This window comes from Xyrauchen texanus, chromosome 26 (genome assembly GCF_025860055.1).
Source record: "Xyrauchen texanus isolate HMW12.3.18 chromosome 26, RBS_HiC_50CHRs, whole genome shotgun sequence".
Lineage (NCBI taxonomy): Eukaryota > Metazoa > Chordata > Actinopteri > Cypriniformes > Catostomidae > Xyrauchen > Xyrauchen texanus.
The window spans coordinates 30,042,121-30,064,775 of NC_068301.1; the positions used below are offsets into that span (position 1 = coordinate 30,042,121).

The following is a 22,655-nucleotide window of genomic DNA, read 5'->3' on the forward strand; positions in this document are numbered from 1 at the left end:
CATTATTTGTGCAAACAGAAAAGATTAGAATAGAAGAACTGGGAGCCCTGCAACAGATGCCATGTCCCCTACAAAGCCCCCTCTGAACATTGTGTCAGTCTGAGATTACAATAAGAGACAGAAGCAATTGAGACAGCCGAAACAGATAGAAGAACTGTGGCGAATTCTCCAAGAAGCTTGGATCATCCTATCTGCCAACAACCAAGAAAAACAGTGTCCAGGTATGCCTAGGAGAATTGGTGTGGTTTTAAAGGCAAAGATGGTCACACCAAATATTGATTTAGCTTTTTTATGTTTACTGGTCTTTGTATGACACTAATTGTTTAAAGGATTGACATCATTTTCTGGAATTTTTCAAGCTGCTTAAAATGCACAGTTAACTTAAATGTAAACTTCTGACCCAATGGAATTGTGATATAGTCGATTAAAATTGAAACAATCTGTCTGTGAACAATTTTTGGAAAAATGACTTGTGTCATGTACAAAGTAGATGTCCTAAATGACTATAGTTTGCTAATATGAAATCTGTTGAGTGGTTAAATTAGTTTTAATGACTTCAACCTAGGTGAATGCAAACTTCTGACTTCAACTGCATAGGCTATATATAGTGACCCTGCAGCATTGCGCTCACAACAAACTGCTCTGTGGAAATAAAGCAAACTGAACTCAGGGCAGGTCTGAGGTCATTTGCAGCATTCTCATAGACAATACTATTCTTGCAAAAACTGACTGAAACAAAGAAAGAGTGTGAACCTTTTACATACACATGTTCCAAGAGACTTCAAGCCTCTAAACAAACAACGCGTCAGACATGCACATAGATGGCTTTTCTGCCATCTGTTCTTAAAAATATTATAAAGTGTGTTTCTTCAAGAGCGTATCTGTGTGTCTATCAGCATTTCTTGTGTCATTCCGAACCAGAGATGTCTTAAAGTTACTCACCATTCACATTATATTCTCTACATGCAATTAAGCGTCTTCTGTCAGTGTGCTCACTTTGCTGCCTGTGTATTTTGATAAGTTCGTAAAGAACATCTGGCTTTCAATGTGTTAAAGTTAATTTATCATGGGTCACAAACTCTTCATTAGGCAAATATTCTTTAAGGTTATTCTATTCGTTATGCTATTGTATTGATATTGAATTCCATTCATAATGTTTCCCCTTTTTACCCCCTATAAAATTTCACACCGGTGTTGACCCTTGTAAGGGGTAAACCCGGTAACACCGCGGCAACCCTACCCTTCAAAGCACAAACAGTACAGCAAGGAGAGGGATTTTGGATGTGGTTCTTTGTCAAAAGACAGTGTTATTGGAACATAACTCCAGTGATGCCCGTTTACATTAGCAGCAGATGGCTGTTCCATACTTGATAAAAATGGAGTTACTAGAGCATAGATAGAGATTAGATCATAGAAGAGCTGCTGTCCCCATCTGCTTCAATGCCATTCTCAATCACTGCTACAGCTGATGAAGGACCTTCAGGCTGTGTGTGTGTGTGTGTGTGTGTGTGTGTGTCTCCTTGCCTTCATCCTCTCACTGTTGTTGAGCAGAACGTTGCGGAGTTCTTTGGACACCATGTACAGGTGCCTCTTCTTGCCTTCATGGGTTCGTGTCAACACATTAAGCTTGGGGAAATCGGGGGAGAGATCGTAGAAAGCCCTGAAACAGAGACACACACAAGAAACATACACCACAGGGTTAGCCACACAGAGTAAATAAAATGACTGGGAACAAGAAAAATATCAGTAGCCGCTTTTCAAATATCGAACCAGTGTGAGCCAAGACTATCAACTGTCCATCCGGGGCTGATAGCCACGAAACCAAATATCGGACCAATAGCTCCAGCGTTTCCCTAAATACGCCGCCCTGGTGTCAACGGCACACACCCCACCCATTTCACAAGCAAGGTGGAAGCTAAAGATGAGGTATCATATTATCTAGAATATTGAGTTTCTATCATTTGTAAATATTAGCTAGATAGCAAGATATGTTAGCGTTGACAACTCATCGACTGATACTGCAATGGTGTCCAGAGTAGGGTTGCAGCTCTATACCGGTTTCACGGTATGAAAATTGACTGTTATTATACCATGTACATTTGCTTATTTACGGTATTGAGAAAAAAATGCAACTGGACGGAGAATCTCACCTGCACATCTCCTTTCCTCCTCGACTGCTTTTCAGGCTTGTCAACTTGCACCACATACACACGCAGTGGAGAAAATGTCATAAGTGTGTGTGTGTGTGTGTGTGTGTGTGTGTGTTAAAGCAGTGTTACTCAACTGGTAGGTCGCAGGTCTAGTCGGACAACAGGGAAAGAACAATGCAATGGTTCTCACATTGAAGATACTTCGGCGTCCCCCCCCCCAGCGATCTGCAGAGGCAGATTTAATGATAACTTCACATTCAGCTAAAGGCTTCTTATCTGCACTGTCACACAAGTGTAACGGAACCAGATCGCGATCATGATCTGCTCATCTCTCTGGAGCACACTTGCAACAACAGAGCTTCCCTAGATATTGCGGAGTGCAGACATCAAAACTGATGTGACCAATTTCAATTCTAGTGAGACTTCCTAGTTTAAGGCATTACGGAGGAAGACAAGTCAAACCTCTCAAACAGTAGCAGCTCTGACATGCCAAACAGCACTGAGGAGGAAAAAGAGCAACACTGTGCTATGTGCTAGTTTTATATTTATTTTATTCATTATACTTAATCACATTTACAAAATAGTTTCATGATTTTACATGAGTAAAAGAAACGGTTACATTTTGACAATGTTATTTTTAACAAAAATAATGAAGGGTTTTTCATTACTCATATCAGCTATATCACACACCTCTTAAATGTACTGTATTTTTGTGTGTATTTTTTGCTTGCCAACTGCATATTCAATTGATAAACACTAAAGTACTGGCAGGCAACTTCACGTATACTGTAATTGACATAAAATGACACAAGTAAACAATGATTATCTTTTAGTTTTTCTGCAAAATAACACAAAAAAACACAGCAAATGGCACAGAAACTTTTGAGCAAAGCTGCAGCAAGTTCAGTAATTTTGGTCCACAATAATCGGTCGTACCAATACTTCAATACATAGAACTGAAAAGCAATAATTACCGTTTTTTCATTTCACTCAAATATTTTTATATATGGAAAAAAGAAAAACTTCAGAGAATATTTTTAAGATGCAAACATATCATTGACTTAGAATTTTGAATCAATTCATTAAAACAAAGTTTAAACCGATTAAAGATTTGGACTTACTAACTGTAGGACCATTTAAATATTGAAGAGTAAATCAGAGATGCTATTGAAACACGTCATAACATGCTCATACTTGCGAGTCACAGATTGAGAAACTAGTCGAATGACACGGTCACTTAAAAAGCACAATAAAACAAAATCACAATTTTCACACTGAACCTGTTGGCATGCACACTAGTATGCTGATAACTACCAAAAATCAGCTTATTCAAAAAATCCAACAGCACAAGAAAACTGTGGTTACATGAGATTTGAAATCATCAAGTTAATCTCTGCATTTGATGTCAAAACGAAAACAGTCATGCGCACATGACACTTGTGCACATTGGATAAGCTGATAAGAAACCAACAATCTGAGTATTGGGCAAAAATCTATGTGCACATTGCAGTATATGTTTAAAACCATCTATGACCTTATCCCGATAAAGTAAAACAGTTTAAGGCATTTAAATGACCTTAAACATTGTCTGCTTGTTAAGCATATTCTGTGTAAGAACATCGTGTAAACGCACCCAATGTTTCATCGCCAGCAAAATCATTGAAATTGATATATTGCCCAGCTCTAGTGTGCTCACAAATGCACATATGCACACAGGGCAAAACACACACTATAGCATATGGTACAGCGACAGAGGTGTTGTCTCAAACTGTCTAAGGTGAAATGGTGGTTGGCCAGCACTGTGGATCTGTGTGCATCTATGCTAAGAAATTAAAAAAAATTAAAAACAAGACACAATGACTGAATGATAACACTCATTTCCACTATTCATGCAATTGCTCACGAAGGATGTGTGGATGTGAGATAAATGCTTTTATTTAATATAAATGTCAATTACACATAAAAAGCTCCAACCCACTCAACAAGAGTGTACAGTATATATTGAGACATGAGTACACAGTGGTGAGACAAATAAACACTGTATAATGTTTTTTAAAAAAAAATTTAAAAATAACCCCACAAGCAAGACATGAGAGCATTTGTAAGAACAGTGTATGTACAGAGTAGAGAGGGCTTTGTAAATGGAAATGAAAGGCACTTACTGGATGGGATGAAAGATGGGGTCGTCTTCCGTCAGAAACACAAAAGGATCCTCTTTAAAGCCAAAAAGTTTCATCTTCTTTGGAGGAGGAGGGCTGGAACAGATAGAGCACTTCATGTGAATGGGGAGCTCAGTGTATGCAGATAAACTGTAGTACTAAACACTGTCCATTGGGGGATCAGTATGAAATAACTTACAGACCTGAAACAGTGGTTCAGAATGGAATAAAAAGGTGCACTCAGCACTCATTGTTACATTAGTTGTTTTGAACATACACTGACACATAGCGGTGTGGATGCAGCATCATTCAAATGCAGTAGTTCTCAGTTACTGAAGCCACTATGTCCAAAAATAGGGCAGTTACTGAGATTAAGCGAGTAGTATTTGGCGGTCATGCGATTCTAATATGGCAGGCCCCAAGAGGGGACCCTCTCCATGAAAGCCATGAATAAAAAAGCTTTTATAAGGTTACTGATATGATTGGTGTCTTCATCTCACGTCAGTGGTTATGATGTTATACATACGTTTCAAAATTACTGTTAACTTCTTTGAGTAAAACTTTATAATGATGAAAAAATGACTGTGCACCTTTAAGACTTACTGAATACAGGCAGTACATCCTGTATATGGTCTACAGCATTTTTAAATTATGTGACACAAAACAGATACAAAAAAATAGTTTGCTACATTGTTGTCACTCATGTTTAATTCAGTCGCGTCCAATACTCTTGAAAATAAATGTTATTTTGCCTCTGAAAACATTTTTGTTAAAAATGACATAACATCTGTCTAATGAAATAATGAGTCAAATTAAATGCTTAAAAAAAAAAATAAAAAAAATCACAGCTTTAGGTACTTAAGAGTCAAGGCTATATTAAGGTACCGCAAGGCCCTAGGGCTCACCGTCCCGTAGGGCCCTTGCCAGTTGTCCAATGATGACGATGCACTACACGGATGGCTTTCCGCATTGTGCACCATCTCAGTGTTTATAACACCATCTCCTGCTGAATGCGTTTGCATGCCACCATGGGGGAAACGGTTGGTGGATGCAACGAATGCATAATAACTTTTTTTTAAACATTCAATAAATCCATTTAAAACTGCCTTTTCCACCAGCTTAGCTATCGTATTGGCAAAATAAAAAATAATATACTATACTAGATTATCCGCTACATTGTAAGATTATTGCTAAAGACCCACTGCACAAGAACAAAAAAAAACAACCTGAGAGAACAAAAGGATGGATGAACGTGGTGGAGAACAGATCATCACTCAAACGCCAACATAAAGACCAGGCTGAAGTTACTCACCCACAAACATTCTCTTTCTTGGCCTCTGGGAGGTTTGGGGTATCTGGGACAGATGGGTTTCCCTCTGCAGAAGCTTTGCCCTCCATTGTTTCCACCGGGGCATCAGTGGGGGAGCCATCTACAGAGGTGACCTCAGCGGAACACTCCCCCATCTGCAGCTCCTCTGCTGGGACCACTTCACTCGAAGAGTTTGCCTCCTTATTACGAAGCTGGAGAAAAAGAGAAAGAAAACAAGGTGTTGAAAGAGAGAGAGAGAGAGAGGGTGTGTGTGTGTACACACCAGCATATCTTATTGTAGTGTCAGCAAATGTAATTAGGGGGCCCATATCCTCTCAACTGACACTAAATCCCTTTTTAAGAATTCAGGCCTATGGGTTGCTTTAAAGCTGAAGTGTTTAACTTACCAAACAAATAAAATTCATAAAGGTTTGGAAAAACACGAGGGTGAATGTTCATTTTTGGTAGAAATATCCTTTTAAGAAGCTTAAGCATTGCATTGCTTAACAGATCAGAAGAACAGATCACATCATCACTGCTGAAACATAAATCCAATGGTATACGAAACAAAAGCATAGAAGGGTTAGTGCTTGAATTTTGGGTGCCTGTTGGACGAGTTGCATGTAAAAACCAACGGGAAGAGAGAAAATAATTGGTCAGATGTATAACAAAAGTCCAATTAATATTATAAGAAAACTTAGAGTCTTCCGGTACCTTTGGGTAACGGCGATTCCACGGCATGGGCGCCTTCTTTACCAACACAGCCACAAAGAACCCGCCTGTGTTCTGGTGATGGGGCAGTATTCTCATACTGAAAACACAAACACATGCCAAATGTACCCTTTAACAAGTTTAAGACTAAAGAAAAATATAATCTAAATTGGGCTCACGGACTCATGGAGTGATATTTTCTTAATCAAATCACATTGGTATTTCTCCAACCAAAACAGGGGAGCAACAATCCACTCAGCTGTGAGGTGGTGAAATACTATGGTGGTATACAGCCATCAAGTGTGCAGTTATGGTAAGACACTTGCACAATTTTTGGAGATGATAGCTGCATTAATAACTCTTTATGCTGTCAAAAAGGAAGTATATGAACACTTAAGACATCATTAAATGTATGAATATCATTGCATTACATAAAATATCAAACCAAGAGGCCCTAAGTTCATAGAAAGATAGTATAAGTAGTATACGTCAAGCAAAACTTTTCATAAAAAGTAGTTTGTAAAGTTCTAAGTTCTATTAAGAAAGTATTCAAACAATTTCTGGTTGTCAAACGTAACACATCCAGTAAGCATGTGACGATATTCGGTAATAAGTATATCACAGTAATTAAGATGCACGATATTGTTATCTTGGGCACTTCAAAATACCCGAAATAATTCTAGATAACCTTTGTCAAATTGTTGATTAATATTTATGATCGCATACATTTATTTTCCATCAACAAATCAGGATTCACAACAGTTTCCATCAAAGGGTTTTTTTGCACATCAAAATAAAGCTGATGGAAATGCAAATTAATCACTACAATTTCGATGCCGATAAATGTCACAACTGTTTTGTAAACACTTTCTTGAGAATATTGCCATTAACACAAAAATATAGTGTCACATGATTTACCCCAATCATTAGCCTGTGTTAATCATGATGATGGTATAAATCCTTGAAAGCCAATTTATTGTACGTAATTATGGATTGATCTTAACGATATATAGATCCGACTCTGCAAACATGACACTTTCAGGAGTGCCAACACAAATATCTGGTATCATGCACATCGACAAGTGCAGAGAGAACAACTGAATGGCCACTCTTTGTGATTAATTTAATCATGGTAGACATCATTCAAAATAATATACGGCAGTCAAGGAATAAGCCCACAATACAAAAAAAATATATATACATTTTGTTTTAAATGAAAAATAAATGACACAATACTAGGAGAAATACATCAGTGTGCTTTTTTTGGAACACTAACATATCACCCAATACTATAAAATTATTGTTTAGCTTTTGAAAAAATGCCAGCAAAATTCCCTGTATTATATTCAATAAATTACCAAACGAAAAAATTATATTTTTAGACCTATAAATATGCCTTTTCTTTAAACAAGCTTAAATTAGCCTTACTCTGTTCTGTAGATGAAAAATGTCGGCTGAATGACGTTCTCAGAATGTTCTGCACTTTTTTCAAGACTATAAACTATCAGAACTATTTGTCCAGTGCTGAGTTCACTTTCAGAAAACAAGCTTTTGAACATTTTAAAACGTTTAAATATTTTAAACCTAACCCTCTTTACCTCAGATCACATTTGCTGAGCTTCTTCAGAAAAAGTCAATTGCATTATGAAACTAAAATTGATTTTAGACAAAGTTCAGTTGGTAATTAAAAGTTGCTGGAGAAATATGTGGGACATAATGCAGTTGTGATACTTCAGATTAGATGATTGTTCAAAATAGCCTGTTGAATATCAGGAATGTATCATGTAAACCCTGATATTACACTGCATCAATGTTTCTTTAATAGTTGTGCACACAGCATATACACATCGATTGATGGTCCTTATATTAAGACAAAAGTTTCCCCCACAACTTGGTGCAGGTTGCCAGCTTGAACAGGGCCATGACGATTCGCTTTCGGGTTGGAACCGGTGGCAACCTGCGATAGGTGCAACATCAGGACCAATATTACAGTCCTATCAGGAGGACAACTGCTCCCTTTTGATTGCAATTCCTCCTCTTCTGATTGCTTTTATTTGTGAAATTAAAATGACAGTAAGCTGGCTAATTTCAATACATTTTCTCAATACCCTCCCCATTTTAGCTAAATTTCAGAGGAAAAAAATTAGGGACATCTGGGAGGCGAAAGGTATACAATTAGCGATAAACATTTCTGTATGAAAACGGCTTCACGGCAGATTTCTTTTGCGATAAACCAAAATGTATGCGACATTGTTTTTTTAGGCATGACGTCATCACACACACCATTTCTATCGACGAAAGGCCATTTGAAATGGAAACAGGCAGCAGTTGGCAAATGTAAAAAATGTAATCATATTTTTACTTTGTCGATAACAAAATAGCAAGGAAATTGGATGGCTACTGTGTATGTGGGATAAATGACATGTGCACTCTGAACAAAACCAACATGGACAAAAACCGTGGCTGACAGAGGAACACAACCAACTCTATATCAGTCAACTAAAAGGGTTGAGTCAGAAGTGTGTTAGTATTTTGGTTCCATAAAAATCCAATCGGTTTTTGAAAACACCCTGAGACACAACTAGCTTAGTGACCACGAAGATGACAAAGAAAGTGAACGGTTGTTACCATCTGCAGATAATGTGCAGTTAGCTTTCAATTGGCCGAAGAGTAGATAGCTAAAATGCTAGCTATACCGTAACGTTTGCGTCTTGTAGTAGCAACTAATGTGGCACAATGATGATTTCAATATTTAGTTCAAGTTGAAACACAACGCAATTGTACATTGCCATACGGTATGTGTGAACTTGCAGTTATTAAATTTGGAGCTAGTGCCAAGCTAAATATTAGCAAACGGCTTGCTATCCAGAAAAAAAACATGAATTATTTTAAATGTTCAGGGTTCTTTTCAAAGTTGTTTGTTATCTGTTAATTTAAAAGACCAGTTTGATACTGAAAAAAGTAATTCAACGTGTTATGAAGAAAACAATTATAAAGTTTGTTTATCTTTCAAACCGTTTTGTAATGCAATTCAGTACCGTGAGCTTCAGCAATTATAGTGTTGCGAAAAATATATACCATCACTAAATGACTCTTAAAAAGTCTTTAAACTTTAAAAACAGACTTAAAAAATCATCCACTAAATGACTTTGGGACCAGGTAGTTAAAAAGTAATTGCAAAAAGTTTGTATAATTTACTTGCAGCTGATGCTTATGTAATATTGTGTCATCTAATCCAATGTCATTCATACACCGTTAAAAATTCAAGCAGCTCACCATCTCTCCAGCCTCATATTTGCTAACTTTTCTGGGTCTGTTGGGGGAAACATGGTGGGTCTGATCTGTGTGTGTCGACTTGTTGGCACCTCTGACCAGTCTGAGTACCACCGACCTTCTTTAGTCATTACCTATAACAGAGCAGACAGCCAAGTGATATAGTACTGTTTGAACAGCAATGAGCAAAAACACTTTGATATTTAAATGCAACATTCATATAACCATTTATATAATTTCAACTGCACTATTTATGCGGTTTCTTGTATCTGCAATTAATGATTTACATAAGCAAACTCGCCGAGATAATGCAAAGGAACAAATGTAAATCAAAATTCCTTAATAGTCTAAATAGTAAATATGGTAGAGAATGGAAGCTAATTTATTACTTTCCAAGATGTGATCCCAGGCATATATTTCAGACCGGGGAGATCTGTAGAGGCTTCTGCTAGCTCCAAGGCACCTGAAAATAAGATCAATCAGGAGACAGAGTGGAGAAAAAAAAATTACACATGCAACTTTTCTTTTTTTACAGTTTGCCAACCAATGCAACCTTGGTCTGGCTTTACACTGACACATATCATCACAGACACATTTTTCATCCATACAATAATTTATTCCAGAACCAAAAGTATACAATTATAGGGGGATGACTGAGATTAAGTAGTATACGGTTAGACATGCATGTCCTCCATGAGACCCTCTTATATAGAAACAGCTCTAAGCCACTGATATGATTAATCGCATGTGAGTGTTCATTTTAAACATCTGTACTGTTCACTATTTGTAAGGAGTTCTTTAGGTGTAAAAACTGTGAAGTGCATTTTTAATGTGTGATCCCAAACTGAAGTTACCTTTTGCATTTTTCCCAGGTTTAGTGTCATATAAAAGTATAACTTATCACAAACAATATGGATGATGTACACAGTTGTATGTGCTAATTACAAGTTTTTAAGTAGGTTGGCAGATGTACCTTCACTCTTCTCCAGCAGGGCGGCAATGACAGCTTCATCCTCAATGGGATTCAGAGAACAGGTGGAGTACACAATCCTGCCCCCTACTGCCAGCTGTTCAACTCCACGCACAGCAATCCTTATCTGCAGCCTGACAGTCAATGAAGGAAATTAAAGAGACACATTTAGACTATAACAAACTGCTCTGTTCTGCTAGCACTGCAATCTCAGACTGCATAGACAGCACACACACAAATAAATGCTGTCAGGGCAACATACAAGAAACAACTCTTCATTAGATACATCCGGTTTCAATAATCAGGTACAGAAAACACTGCTCAAGCAAACTCACTCCAGTCGCCGAATAAAAATTACTCCGTAAACAGCATGTTTCTTACCCATGGAGCTGCAGGCTGTTGCTGGTTGTCCATTTTTTCCACACATCAATATTTTTCCTCAATGTTCCATCGCCACTGTGGAGATAAAAGTGATGTTTTATTGTTTGCGCCTCATTTAAATTACACCTACTCAGATACTTTGATACATCATTAATGAACAAAATAAGCTTATAATTGTGAGGCTAAGGTAAAACCATCAACATAACAAATCAACCTTTTATATTTTTTTAATTATATGAATTTTCAGTGGCCTTGGTTCTGGAAGTATTTTTCCCATTTTTTCTCCAAAGGAAATCAAATTCTCCAGTAAAACATTCTAAACCATGAACCAAAACCACCAGCTAAAACACTATAACCTTTCATTTGAAGAAAAAAGTACAATTCTGTGTACTTGAATGCAATGCAACTACTCATCCCATAAAGCACTTAAAATTATGTAATCAAACCAAAAACAATAGTACAATATAGCTGCAAGAAATTCCAAGCACCAGCAAGGCAACCATTGCACAACACAAAGATCTTTCATACCAAGCATAGATCACATTGCCCCTGTAAGATTTGAACAAACAACTTTCTGCTGAACCACACATTGCTGTGATTTGTCTAAGCTTGATATGTGTCTTTGTTGACTAGTAGAGCACAACTTTTCAACAAACATGCAAATCAACATTTGATTGTGGAAAAGCCAAGCCTCCATTCAGTAATGACAATACAAAAATCTCACACTACACACATTTCTAATGCATGACTTGCTGAGGTTGGGATCGAACCCAGAACATTCCGTTTGACATTTCACACCTTGAACCACTGGTTCAAACAGCCACTGGGCTAACAACCACCAAAAGGAACATACTATGATAAGTTTTAGTTTATTTTACACAACCAAGCAAAAAGTCACCACGACCAACATTGTATTTAAGTATTATTTTCAACAGAGATCAAATTCAGAATTTGATTGTGGAAAAGCCCAGCAACTATTCATTACACACATTAAAAAAAACTAACCAGCACTACACAACAGTCGAACATACAACCTTTTGAATTATAAACCAATGCTTTAAAACACTGAGCCACTCAACTGACATGTCAACTAAGTGGCAAAGATACTTCCTGAACAGCACACAAGTGTGGATTAACTTTTAAACTACAAATGGTGCTATCTCCAAACTGCTTAAGTATCATCAGGACATGATGTTGATGATGCATACCAATTTTTGAAATCTAACAATGTATTTAAAAGATATATAATTGAGACTTTTGAACCCATCTGGTAGGTACTATAAATTGTTTTCGTCAGTCCATAAGATGTATTCTACAATAGATTTTTTTTTTTTATATACATCTAAATCCCTCATTTCATCTGTTGTGCATTGCTCAATTGGAAACATTTTAGTCTCAGATCACACCCTGGTGAGTTCAGAGATATTGCCACATACGGGAAACAGAAATCATATAGTTGGCGCTTTAATGTATCCCTTTTGCAAAATCCTGAATTCAAACAAATGTTAAAGACTGAAATCAATGTTTATATGGAGACCAACTGGTCTTCAGTATCCTCTGTGGGTGTGGCTTGGGAGGCACTTAAAGCGATTCTTAGGGGGTCGGATCATAGTTGGAAGGGAATATTAAAAGTGCCAAGGCAGAGTTGAAGCGCCAAATGTCGTATTATGGCCTCAGAGAATTTACCCATTTGAAACACAGAAATAATACTATTTTGTCATGGAAAGTGGAGTTTTGGTTATTCAGGTCAAGACAGTCATATTTTGAGTCAGGGAACAAAGCAGGAAAACTTCTGGCTAGATATATAAAACAGAGTGTCTTTTTCTACCATTCCCTCAGAGAAATATGCTGGTGGTGAAATTTTTTACTCAGCCACTGATATTAATAATGATTTAAACAAATTATATCTTGATCTTTATAGATCCACATCTTCATCTACTGATGAAGATATTAGAAACTTAGTGGAACCATTAGAACTCCCTAAACTGACGACTGAGCAAAATAATTCTCTTGACTCAGAGATAACCTTGGAGGAGCTTGACAAGGTAATTAAGGCCTTGCCTACAGGCAAGGCTCCGGGGCCAGAAGGCTTTGCCGATTAATTTAGATCTTATGCTACAGAACTGGCTCAACTTTTGTTATAAGTTTATACAGAATCATTAAACAATGGAAAGCTTCTGCCAACCATGACACAAGCCCGGATCAGTCTGATTCTTACAAAGATTTACATTTACATTTTACATTTATGCATTTGGCAGACGCTTTTATCCAAAGCGACTTACAGTGCACTTATTACAGGGACAATCCCCCCGGAGCAACCTGGAGTTAAGTGTCTTACTCAAGGACACAATGGTGGTGGCTGTGGGGCTCGAACCAGCATCCTTCTGATCACCAGATTACCAGTTATGTGCTTAGACCACCACACCACCACCACTCCTAGTGAAAGATCCAAGTGAATGTAAAAGTTACCACCCAATTTCCCTGATCCAGTTGGATGTAAACACTTTGTAAAAAATTCTGGCTAACCGATTAAGTTATGACATCTCTTATACATATAGATCAAGTTGGGTTTATTCAGGTATGCAGCTCTTCTGACATCATTAAGCGTCTCATCAATATTGTGGTCAGTGGTGAATGATCAGACTCCAGTCGAGGCATCTCACTTGATGGCGTCTGATATGGTAGAATGGGATTATCTTTTTAAGATTTTGCTATATGGGTTATATATAAAATATATGGGTTTGGAAATACTTTTATTGGATGGATTAAGTTACTTTATAGACACCCTATAGCGGTGGTACAAACAAATTGATTATTTTACTTTGAATAGGGGCACTCGGCAAGGTAGCCCTCTTTCCACATTATTGTTCTGTCTTGCCCTGGAACCTTTAGCAGCTGTGATAAGAAGAGAGGATGATTTTCCAGGGGTGATGGTGGGAGCTGTGGTGCATAAGCTTTACACCGATGATATTTTATTATGCATCTCCAACCCCACTAGATCTATGCCTTGCCTCCACAGAATGATCAATTCCTTAAAATTTTCGGGATACAGAGTTAATTGGTCTAAAGCCGAAGCATTGGCTCTGACTGCATACTGCCCAGTAATGTCTTTTCAGCCGGGTGCCTTTCAACGGCCCAAACACGGTATTAAGTATTTGGGTATTTTATTCCCAACAAATGTATGCAATTTAGTCAGTTCATTTTGACACTTTAATAAAAAGCTTTGAGTGATGTTGTTAGTAGGTCGGCTTCATTACATTTACCTTTATCAAAGGTTAATATTATTAAAATGAATTGTATTCCAAAATTCAACTACCTACTACAATCTCTCCTTGTAGATGTCCCCTTCACTTATTTCAAGCAATTTGATAGTATAGCGAAGACCTTCATTTGGAATGGAAAGCATCCCAGGTTACATTTCAATATGTTACGGTGGCAGGGTGGAGGGCGGGGCCGGGTCGTGATCATACACACCCGGTCCCTTATCAGGCAAATTAAGCCTCCGAGAGGGATAAAGGCTGATGACAGACGGTGGTGCGAAGAGAGAGAGATAATTTACAGACATGTCCGTCGTGTGTGTGTCTGTCTTCTGTTTAAGTTTTATATTAAACCATTATTTATATTGAAAAGCCGGTTCTCGCCTCCTCCTTTCCATTGATCCCTTTACAGTTACATAGGCTGGTTCACAAAAGTGGACTAGGCCAACCCAAGATTTTGTTTTATTATTATGCATTTGGCCGCATACATTTGGCTCCTTGGTCACTTCCACCTGAGAGAGCCCCGCCCTGGTTTATAATTGAACAAAGTCCTTGCCCCTATTTTACTATTACAAAGCCTTTCTATTAAATTAATTGGATAAGTTAAGTCGCAACCAATTATCTCACATCTGCATGGATGCATGGATGCACTTATGGACATAAGTGTCCAGTGTGTTTAATTCTGACATTTATTTAAATGTTGCCTAGAGCATATGGCTAAAACCAAAGTCCCCTTTCTGCTGGATGGAGTGGATTGTGAGGGGTGTTAATACACCAGGTGATATGAGAGTGGTGGTTTGAGATTGTTTGAAAATTTGGTCCAACATTTCAGGATTCCTAGATCCCAGTTCTTCAGGTACTTACAGCTGTGTCACCTGCTCTGTATTATTTTTGGGAGTAGCATACACCCCCCTAAAAGGGCAGATACTCTGGAAGTGGTGATAACTTCTTTTGGAAAAGGTCATCAGTGTACTATCCCCTGTTAATTCAGAGTCTGGGGACAGAGCTTCAACTTTCCTCAAGAGATTATGGGAAAGAGATTTAAACTTGGCATTGGAGGAGGGAGTGTGGGCTAAGATTCTAAAAAACGTCAAGTTTATATCTAGAGATTCAAGGTTGCATTTGATGCAATTTAAGATTCTGAATTGATTATATTGGACACTCTCTAGATTGTATAGACTTAAAGACACACCCACCTGCTGGCGATGCCAATCAGAAGAAGGGGACACAACCCATGTTTTTTGGGGATGTTAAAATACAGGAATTTTGGTTGAAGATTCAAAGATTTATGTGTGATGTGTTGGACACACAATTTTCATTTTGCCCCAGACTCTGCATTTTGGGTGATGGGGAGGTCATTCATTTTGGGGATAGCCACTTGAAAGGTTGGGTCCTGGCCAGAGTTATGGTGGCCAGGCGAATTCTCAAAGGGTGGAAGACGGCTGGGGCACCCTCGTTTCGGAAGTGGTGCGGGGACATGGGTGAGGTTACGGCATTTGAGGAGGCGATACATAGAATGGTGGAAAAGTGTTATTTGTTTAATAGGAAGTGGGGTGGATATTTAGATATTTTGGAGGGTTCTTGGGGAGGGGCAGTGGAGAGGGATTTTTGATCTTTAATTCTTTGTTTGATGTGAATGAGCACTCGTGTTTTTAGTTTGTTTCAAAATTTTTTGTTTTAAATGTAAGAGACCACTGTAATTGTGTTCATGTCCGGTGGGGGGAGGGGTTTAACTTAAATAATTGATCTGGTATTTTATGTAGCGTTTACTGGGTTTTGTGGAAGGAATCAATAAAAATGTTAACAAATGAATCTGGTAAATAAACAGTCATACATATTACTTTCATTTAGATTATGATCATGTAGACTCAAAGAAAATTAATTCTTTTGAACTTTGTGAAATTAAAATGGTCATTTGAATGCATTTGCTGAACGGTAATGTAATTGTCTTTGATGTGGTGTCATAATGAAGCAGGAATTCTTGCTCTACTGGAATGAACATTTTTGACACATGCATATATTTTTATTGTAAATGTCCACGCTGTAAAGATTAAAGTCAATGTATTTGACTAAAAAAAGTCAGAATTATTACAAAATTATTTACAAAGCAAACCAAAGAATAATAAATCTTAGAGAGAAAAAAAAAAAAAACCACACTAAAATCCTTTTTTAACCCAGGGAATATAATGTTTTTCCATCGTTCATAAAAACAAAATTATATATAATTTTAAGGGATGCACAGATACCACTTTTCCTCTTCTGATCCGACACCGGAAATCTCAGTATCAGCCGTTACCGATCAAATACCAGTGTTGTTTTTTTGCATTATCAGTTTAGAATATCTTAACTAATTGGGAGAACTCTTTAATATGTAAAGAAACACAAACCTCCAACTACACATTATTTCAATATAAATGTATAGGTTATTAAACACTTTACTATTAACTAGTATACTGGATAATGTAGCAGCTAAATAAACAGTAATTCCAGCATAAGACATCAGTGGAAAATAAACCAGTGTTTTATTTATGCCATCCAAGATGGTGGATGCCATAATAGGCAGAATTTTAAAGTAAGGGGTCTGTTGGAATCATCAAGAGGAGTAATCAGACAAAAATAGAATTGTGTCTCTAGGACAAACAGTTAAAAAGATAAACACAAAATAAAAGTGCATTTTTGACATTGTGATGGTGGCACTATAGAGTTTGTCCTAGAGACCCCAAATCTGGTATGGAAGCCATTCATGACCACCCCTATCAGTGCCAAATTTCAAAATGTCCCTATGTTCGGTTCTATGGGCTACCATAGACTCCCATTGGGGAGGAATAATAATAAAAATAATAATAATACTAATGAAAATAATAGGTGCCACAGCACCTTTGGTGCTTGGCCACTAAATATAAAACTACTGCTTTATATTCATTGATTATAACAAAGTACTTGAACAATACAGTTTATTTATTGTGAAATATTCAAATATATATATATATGACATACATACATGCACACATACATATTTACACACAGAACTTTGAGAGTAGGGATACTAACTAGATTATGACTTCTCTGATTGGTCAGTCTCTCTTTAGAATTATGGGCAGTGTAGTTCTCACTGAAAATGTGGCTATTTGATAGATAATGTGGAATGTTTTGTACTTTCAGAACCCGGCTGTCTATTATTTAATAATAATGAACAAAAATTAAAAAGACATGGTGGTAAAATCTTATAATAGGATATCTTGAAACAAGTCACTGCATCAGTCTTTTCAAAATGGACAACCCCGAGAATTTCCTGTGGTAATATGAGATCGTATGGCGTTTTTATTTTTATTTTATTTTTTTATCAATTACATCAGTAAAGTTTAGTTAAAAGCAGCAAATTTTGCTTCAAATAAAATTGCTATACAGGAATAAACACTTTCAAGTTAGAGAACTACAGTTCTATGCGGGCAAAAAGGAAAAAGCCATAATTATAGCTTTCAAGTTGATTTAAAATCATCTTATCTACAGATGGAAATGTTTAGGCAGCAAAAGCAGACCACATTGTGTGTGTAAGACGTTTGCCCAGCCTGGTACGGAGCAGACTGTGTTGTACTTGGCACTAGATTCTGCTCCAGGCCAACTATAAACTCCAAGTATAAACCCTGCTATATGATGATACATGCAGTTCAGACTTCACTCAAATGAAAACATTGTGCTTTCTCTGGCAAGAGTCTGCCTTCATAATTATGAATTTAATTTTAGTTGTCATAAACACAACTTTACAATCTGTACATAAGCAAAGAGCTGCTTGATTTCTGTTTGATGATGCACAGAATGACTTTAACTAAAATGTACCTAGACTGCTGATAAGTCTCAAGTGGTTGTTTCCCAATTCAGCAAACAGCATTTCATTTGAATAACTTTTGTACACATCTATGAATTATTTATTTTAAAGTTTTAAATTACTTTTCATTTTCTAATTGAACAGCTCTGAAGGCTACAAGAATGTCATTGCACTGTCACTTGCACTGTACTGACAAAACATTATAACATCCTATAATTTTGCCCTGTCTATTTTGGCTGGATATGAAATTCACATGTCTTACAAAGAAACGGTCTCAAAGAATTTTAGTAAATTTTATCACTGTTAAGTGCCCTCCAAAAAACAGGCCACTGGTTAAATCCTGGCTTATTTATTCTTATAAGTCTAGTGTGAATGCCCCTTTATATTTTTCCATTTGCTGTAAGGAGTTCTAATAAAAAATAAGTCAAATGTCATTCACGGTAGGGCTGGGCGATAAAATGATCTCGATATTTATTGCTATAAAAAAAAAAATAAAAAATAAATCAATGATAACGATGATAAGCTTTTGAGTAATTTTCTATATTTAGCCAGTGTTCTACATCTAGACAATCAGGTGCATGTCGCTAAAAATACAAGCCGTCCGGGTCAAGACCCTGGATTGATTACATACGGACCGCAAAACATTATGACGACAGTTGTGCCTTCTCATCGTCTCCAGTGAGCAGCACGACAAAACAACAGTGCGGTGTACACCAGATCTGATCTTTCTGCTCTGTATTCTTGAATGTTTTTCTCTAGCACCAAACACGCTTCATTTATGTCCCGTCCCACTCTGCACACGTTGCCTCTTTTCCACGTATGTGAATAAACATGAGGCGCCACGCAAGTTAACTTGGTTCCAGAGCGCCTTTAGAACGAAGTTTTTCCTTCTAAATTTTGCTTTATTAATCAGCATGTTACGAGCCTTTAATAATAAACAAATAGATTTCTGTTCTAATTTTTTTTTAACCAAATGTCATCATCTCTGGCATGACAAGACAATAACATTACTAGTTTGTAGCCTTGTCTTTCTCACTTTAATGAAAATATAAAAATGGTCCATTCAGACTTTTACATTTTTCTAAATTTTCTCTCGGGGTATATGCTTGAACCCCCATACAGTATCATTTCTCAGTTACAAGTAGTGTGTAACAGCACTGCCGCTGTTTTTCTCATCTCGGCAGGTGTAAATGCTTCTTTTATAACCTGACACTAATTGACTGGATGTATTAAAATAGTCAGCATTTGACTGACACTACACAGTACTGATGTATATTTATTTATTAATTTTCTCAGTTCATTTGTTGAATTATAATAATAATGGCAATTATTCTTTGATAAAAATACCTTTGCATAGTCATATCGGTGCAAAATCTGTGAACAATCCAAATAGAGAAGGTCTGTTTTCATTCCAGCTCAAATTAAATATATCGGTAATCAGTATCAAAAATCCCATATCGGTGGGATTCTATATTTAGCCAGTGTTCTACATCTAGACAATCAGGTGCATGTCGCTAAAAATACAAGCCGTCCGGGTCAAGACCCTGGATTGATTACATACGGACCGCAAAACATTATGACGACAGTTGTGCCTTCTCATCGTCTCCAGTGAGCAGCACGCTCTAGTTACATGGACTTCTTTGCCCCAATACTTATTTGAAGAGTAAGGGTATCGGAACATAACGAAATATACAAATAATTTGAAGGTAAAAAAAATATGCTGTCATTATGCTTCAAAATTAGCAGATGATCTTTTAACATTCATGTCCAACTGTACTCGATTGATCAGCTCTATAAATATTTTGGTAGAAGATCCCAACTGCTTTGGCGGTCTCTGTGCCCCAATACACATTTAAATAAACTATTTTGACTTTCGATTTTTCTTTTCTTCTGCCAACTTGGAAATGTAAAAAATGAGCAATGTGCAAATGTGAACGTATAGTGTGATGAATATCGATATCGAACGATATGAAATAGAATATTGTGATAATATTTTTAGCCATTTCGCCCAGTCCCAGTCAATTGGCTCAAAACTATTTCCAGAACTAGTAAGCAAAGATGGTAGCATCCAAGTTGCACACTTCCATGACTGCATATGCCAGCCGAGCAACTGCCTTTGAGATGAACTCATTGGTGCATATGATCTGAGATCAGTCATGTATTTTACCTGACCTGTTTCCCAACGCCAACAAGAATCCACAACATCCCAATGGGACAGAGCTTTCTTGCTACTGACAGTCCTAGATTTACACTTCATCTTACCTGCAGGGCACGTCGCACAGAATCCTGTCATAAAAAAGGACATCCTTCTTCCCTTCATTATCAAACTGCAGACGTGGAATGTTGGAGGCATCATGGTTGACCACCATAATACACGGACTGTTCAATCTCTTGGCCTGATGCACCAGCAGGTAACATCGCTTGTTGTCCACATCATTGGCAATTACAAAACCCTCTGGAGACACAGAGATGGAGGGCAACAATGAGATTAAGTTAATAGGACCATCTTCAATCACTAATCTATCCTTTATTACCCCTATTAGTCACAATGACTGAATGTTTACCAGGGAAAGGTATATCCATGTCTGAGTGAAGCATCTCAATTAGTTGAGCCGTCTTTGATCCTGGAGCAGCACACATGTCCAGAATCTATTCAGACAACCAGGACAGACAAAACTATAACAATCCTCCCAATGTACAAAAAACAAACTCTCTAAATACATCAAGTTTGTTTTAAAACCGATTTGAAAACCGATGATGTGGATTATAATGTACCTTATGGTGAGGCTCAATTTTGAGCAGAAGAGGAGGAATCATGCTGACAGCTTCCTGTCTGCTGATGTTTCCCTAAGGGACAAAAATCAAATTGAGCAAAATTAAGTATTTATGAAGGTCCACAAAACACATGCATTTATTGAGACCAGCTACAAACCCAGGAAAGATAATGTGCCATCCAAGACAGGACTTCTAGTTATTTACCGATTCCGTTTCGCTGACCAAGAACTGGTGGAATTTCTCCAGCAGTGGAGATTTTCGCAGAATCTTTCTGCTCAGATTGGTGTGCCATGCCAGCTCATCAGGATACCTGTAACAATATGATATGACAAAAGATCAGGTTTCAAGTGCACAGATTTCTTTGGATATAATAACTCAAAATGTAAAATGTTTAAAAAGTTAAATGGATAAGATCTTGGTTTTACCAACTCAGGGGTTGTGGGGCCTCAATCTTCTGTCCATCTACCTCAAGGTCTTGTACATCCTTGAAGTATTTCTCTTTTAAAGTATGAAGGATCTCTTTGGCATGACTGATTACAGGGGTTGAGAAAAAGAAAAAACACTATTTTAAAATGACATCTTCCTCTGTAAAATCAATTAGTGGTCAACCAATATGGATTTTTAACAGATATTGGAGATACAAATACACATAATGCTACATATTATATAATTTATTGCATCTATGTTATAATTATTTAAAGACAGCAAGTGAATAAAAAAAATTAGTACAGAATATACAATAATTGTTGAATATTTTTGGAACTGACAAAACAATTTTGTCAAATAATATTCCAGGTGAAATACATATATTGACATTAAAAAAAAACAAAATTATTCATTGGGGGGTGCTGAAGGGTCAGTGCAAAATTTTAGCCAAAACAAATGTAAAAAAGTACAAATAAAACCAGATTTTCTACATTTACCATTTAAGTTTAATCAAAACGTTTCTCTTCAGTTTTATACATTTAAAATTACTCAATTACAAGAAAAATAAATAAATAAATATACTGTCAACGTAATGCACAGTAGAATATATATTTTTCAATTTATTAGGGATGCACCAATATTAAAAATGTTCAGTTTAAGAGAAAGTAGCAGACTCTCACTCCACTGACACAAAAACCAATTAATTTGCATTTGATCCCTATTAAGTCATAATGCAACATGCATGGCAGTCATACTCCTGTTAGTCATTTATTAAGAAAAGGAGGACTTCCACAGAACATCAGAACCTCTTGTATCCTGTGATCCGTATTGTAGCTGGCAGTGGCTCCCTCATGGCCCCCATAAAGTCCTCAAACTCTCCCTCTGGGACGATCTTCAACTCCTGGTAATAATGCTCAAAGAGTTTGTTTTCCTTGATGATCTCAGAGTATCCTGCTCCCCAACCCTGCCGAGGCAACAACGATTCAATGCAAAAAATTACTATCTGTCAACAAGCCATTTGCAATGTGATTATATTGAAACACTAACCCTAGCACAGATATAACTAGGATGTGAATATTTAACGTGAAATGCATGTGGCATCCATGATATGAGTGTGCAGTGTTGTCACTGAGCAGAAAAGTAAGAATCTAGAGCAGTTGAACTCACAGCGTCATCTCTGCTTCTTTTGCCCTCCGGTCTTCCATCTCTATACTGCAGAGGTCTTTGTCTGTTTCTATTTTTTCTTCCCATGTTAGAGAAGATATATAACGTTGGGTATAAATCTGCGATGCGTTTTAACTGATTCTCTCAGTAGCCGTTCTCCTTTGCTGTTGCTGAACTCACGTGTTCCTGACGCAGTCTAAACAAGCGCACGCTCCAGTGGAAGGACCCCTTGGTTTCCGCGCCTGTTGCCTGAC

At 37.2% G+C, this 22,655-nt stretch overlaps 1 protein-coding gene across 1 annotated transcript in view; it reads right to left on the bottom strand.

The window, feature by feature from the left end:
* nsun2 (NOP2/Sun RNA methyltransferase 2) overlaps positions 1–22,594 on the bottom strand; it is a 37,614-nt gene extending 15,020 nt beyond the window's left edge. Inside the window, exons 1-15 of the mRNA XM_052092471.1 lie at positions 22,405–22,594; positions 22,044–22,201; positions 21,237–21,341; positions 21,016–21,121; positions 20,812–20,883; positions 20,601–20,685; positions 20,299–20,491; positions 10,954–11,028; positions 10,576–10,706; positions 9,992–10,065; positions 9,606–9,736; positions 6,333–6,429; positions 5,622–5,830; positions 4,313–4,405; positions 1,525–1,660 (exon numbers count right to left, since the gene is read on the bottom strand). Coding sequence (XP_051948431.1) covers positions 1,525–1,660; positions 4,313–4,405; positions 5,622–5,830; positions 6,333–6,429; positions 9,606–9,736; positions 9,992–10,065; positions 10,576–10,706; positions 10,954–11,028; positions 20,299–20,491; positions 20,601–20,685; positions 20,812–20,883; positions 21,016–21,121; positions 21,237–21,341; positions 22,044–22,201; positions 22,405–22,488 — 1,749 coding nt within the window. The 5' untranslated portion in view covers positions 22,489–22,594. The remainder of the gene's footprint in view (positions 1–1,524; positions 1,661–4,312; positions 4,406–5,621; positions 5,831–6,332; positions 6,430–9,605; positions 9,737–9,991; positions 10,066–10,575; positions 10,707–10,953; positions 11,029–20,298; positions 20,492–20,600; positions 20,686–20,811; positions 20,884–21,015; positions 21,122–21,236; positions 21,342–22,043; positions 22,202–22,404) is intronic.
* Between the last annotated feature and the right edge of the window lie 61 nt (positions 22,595–22,655).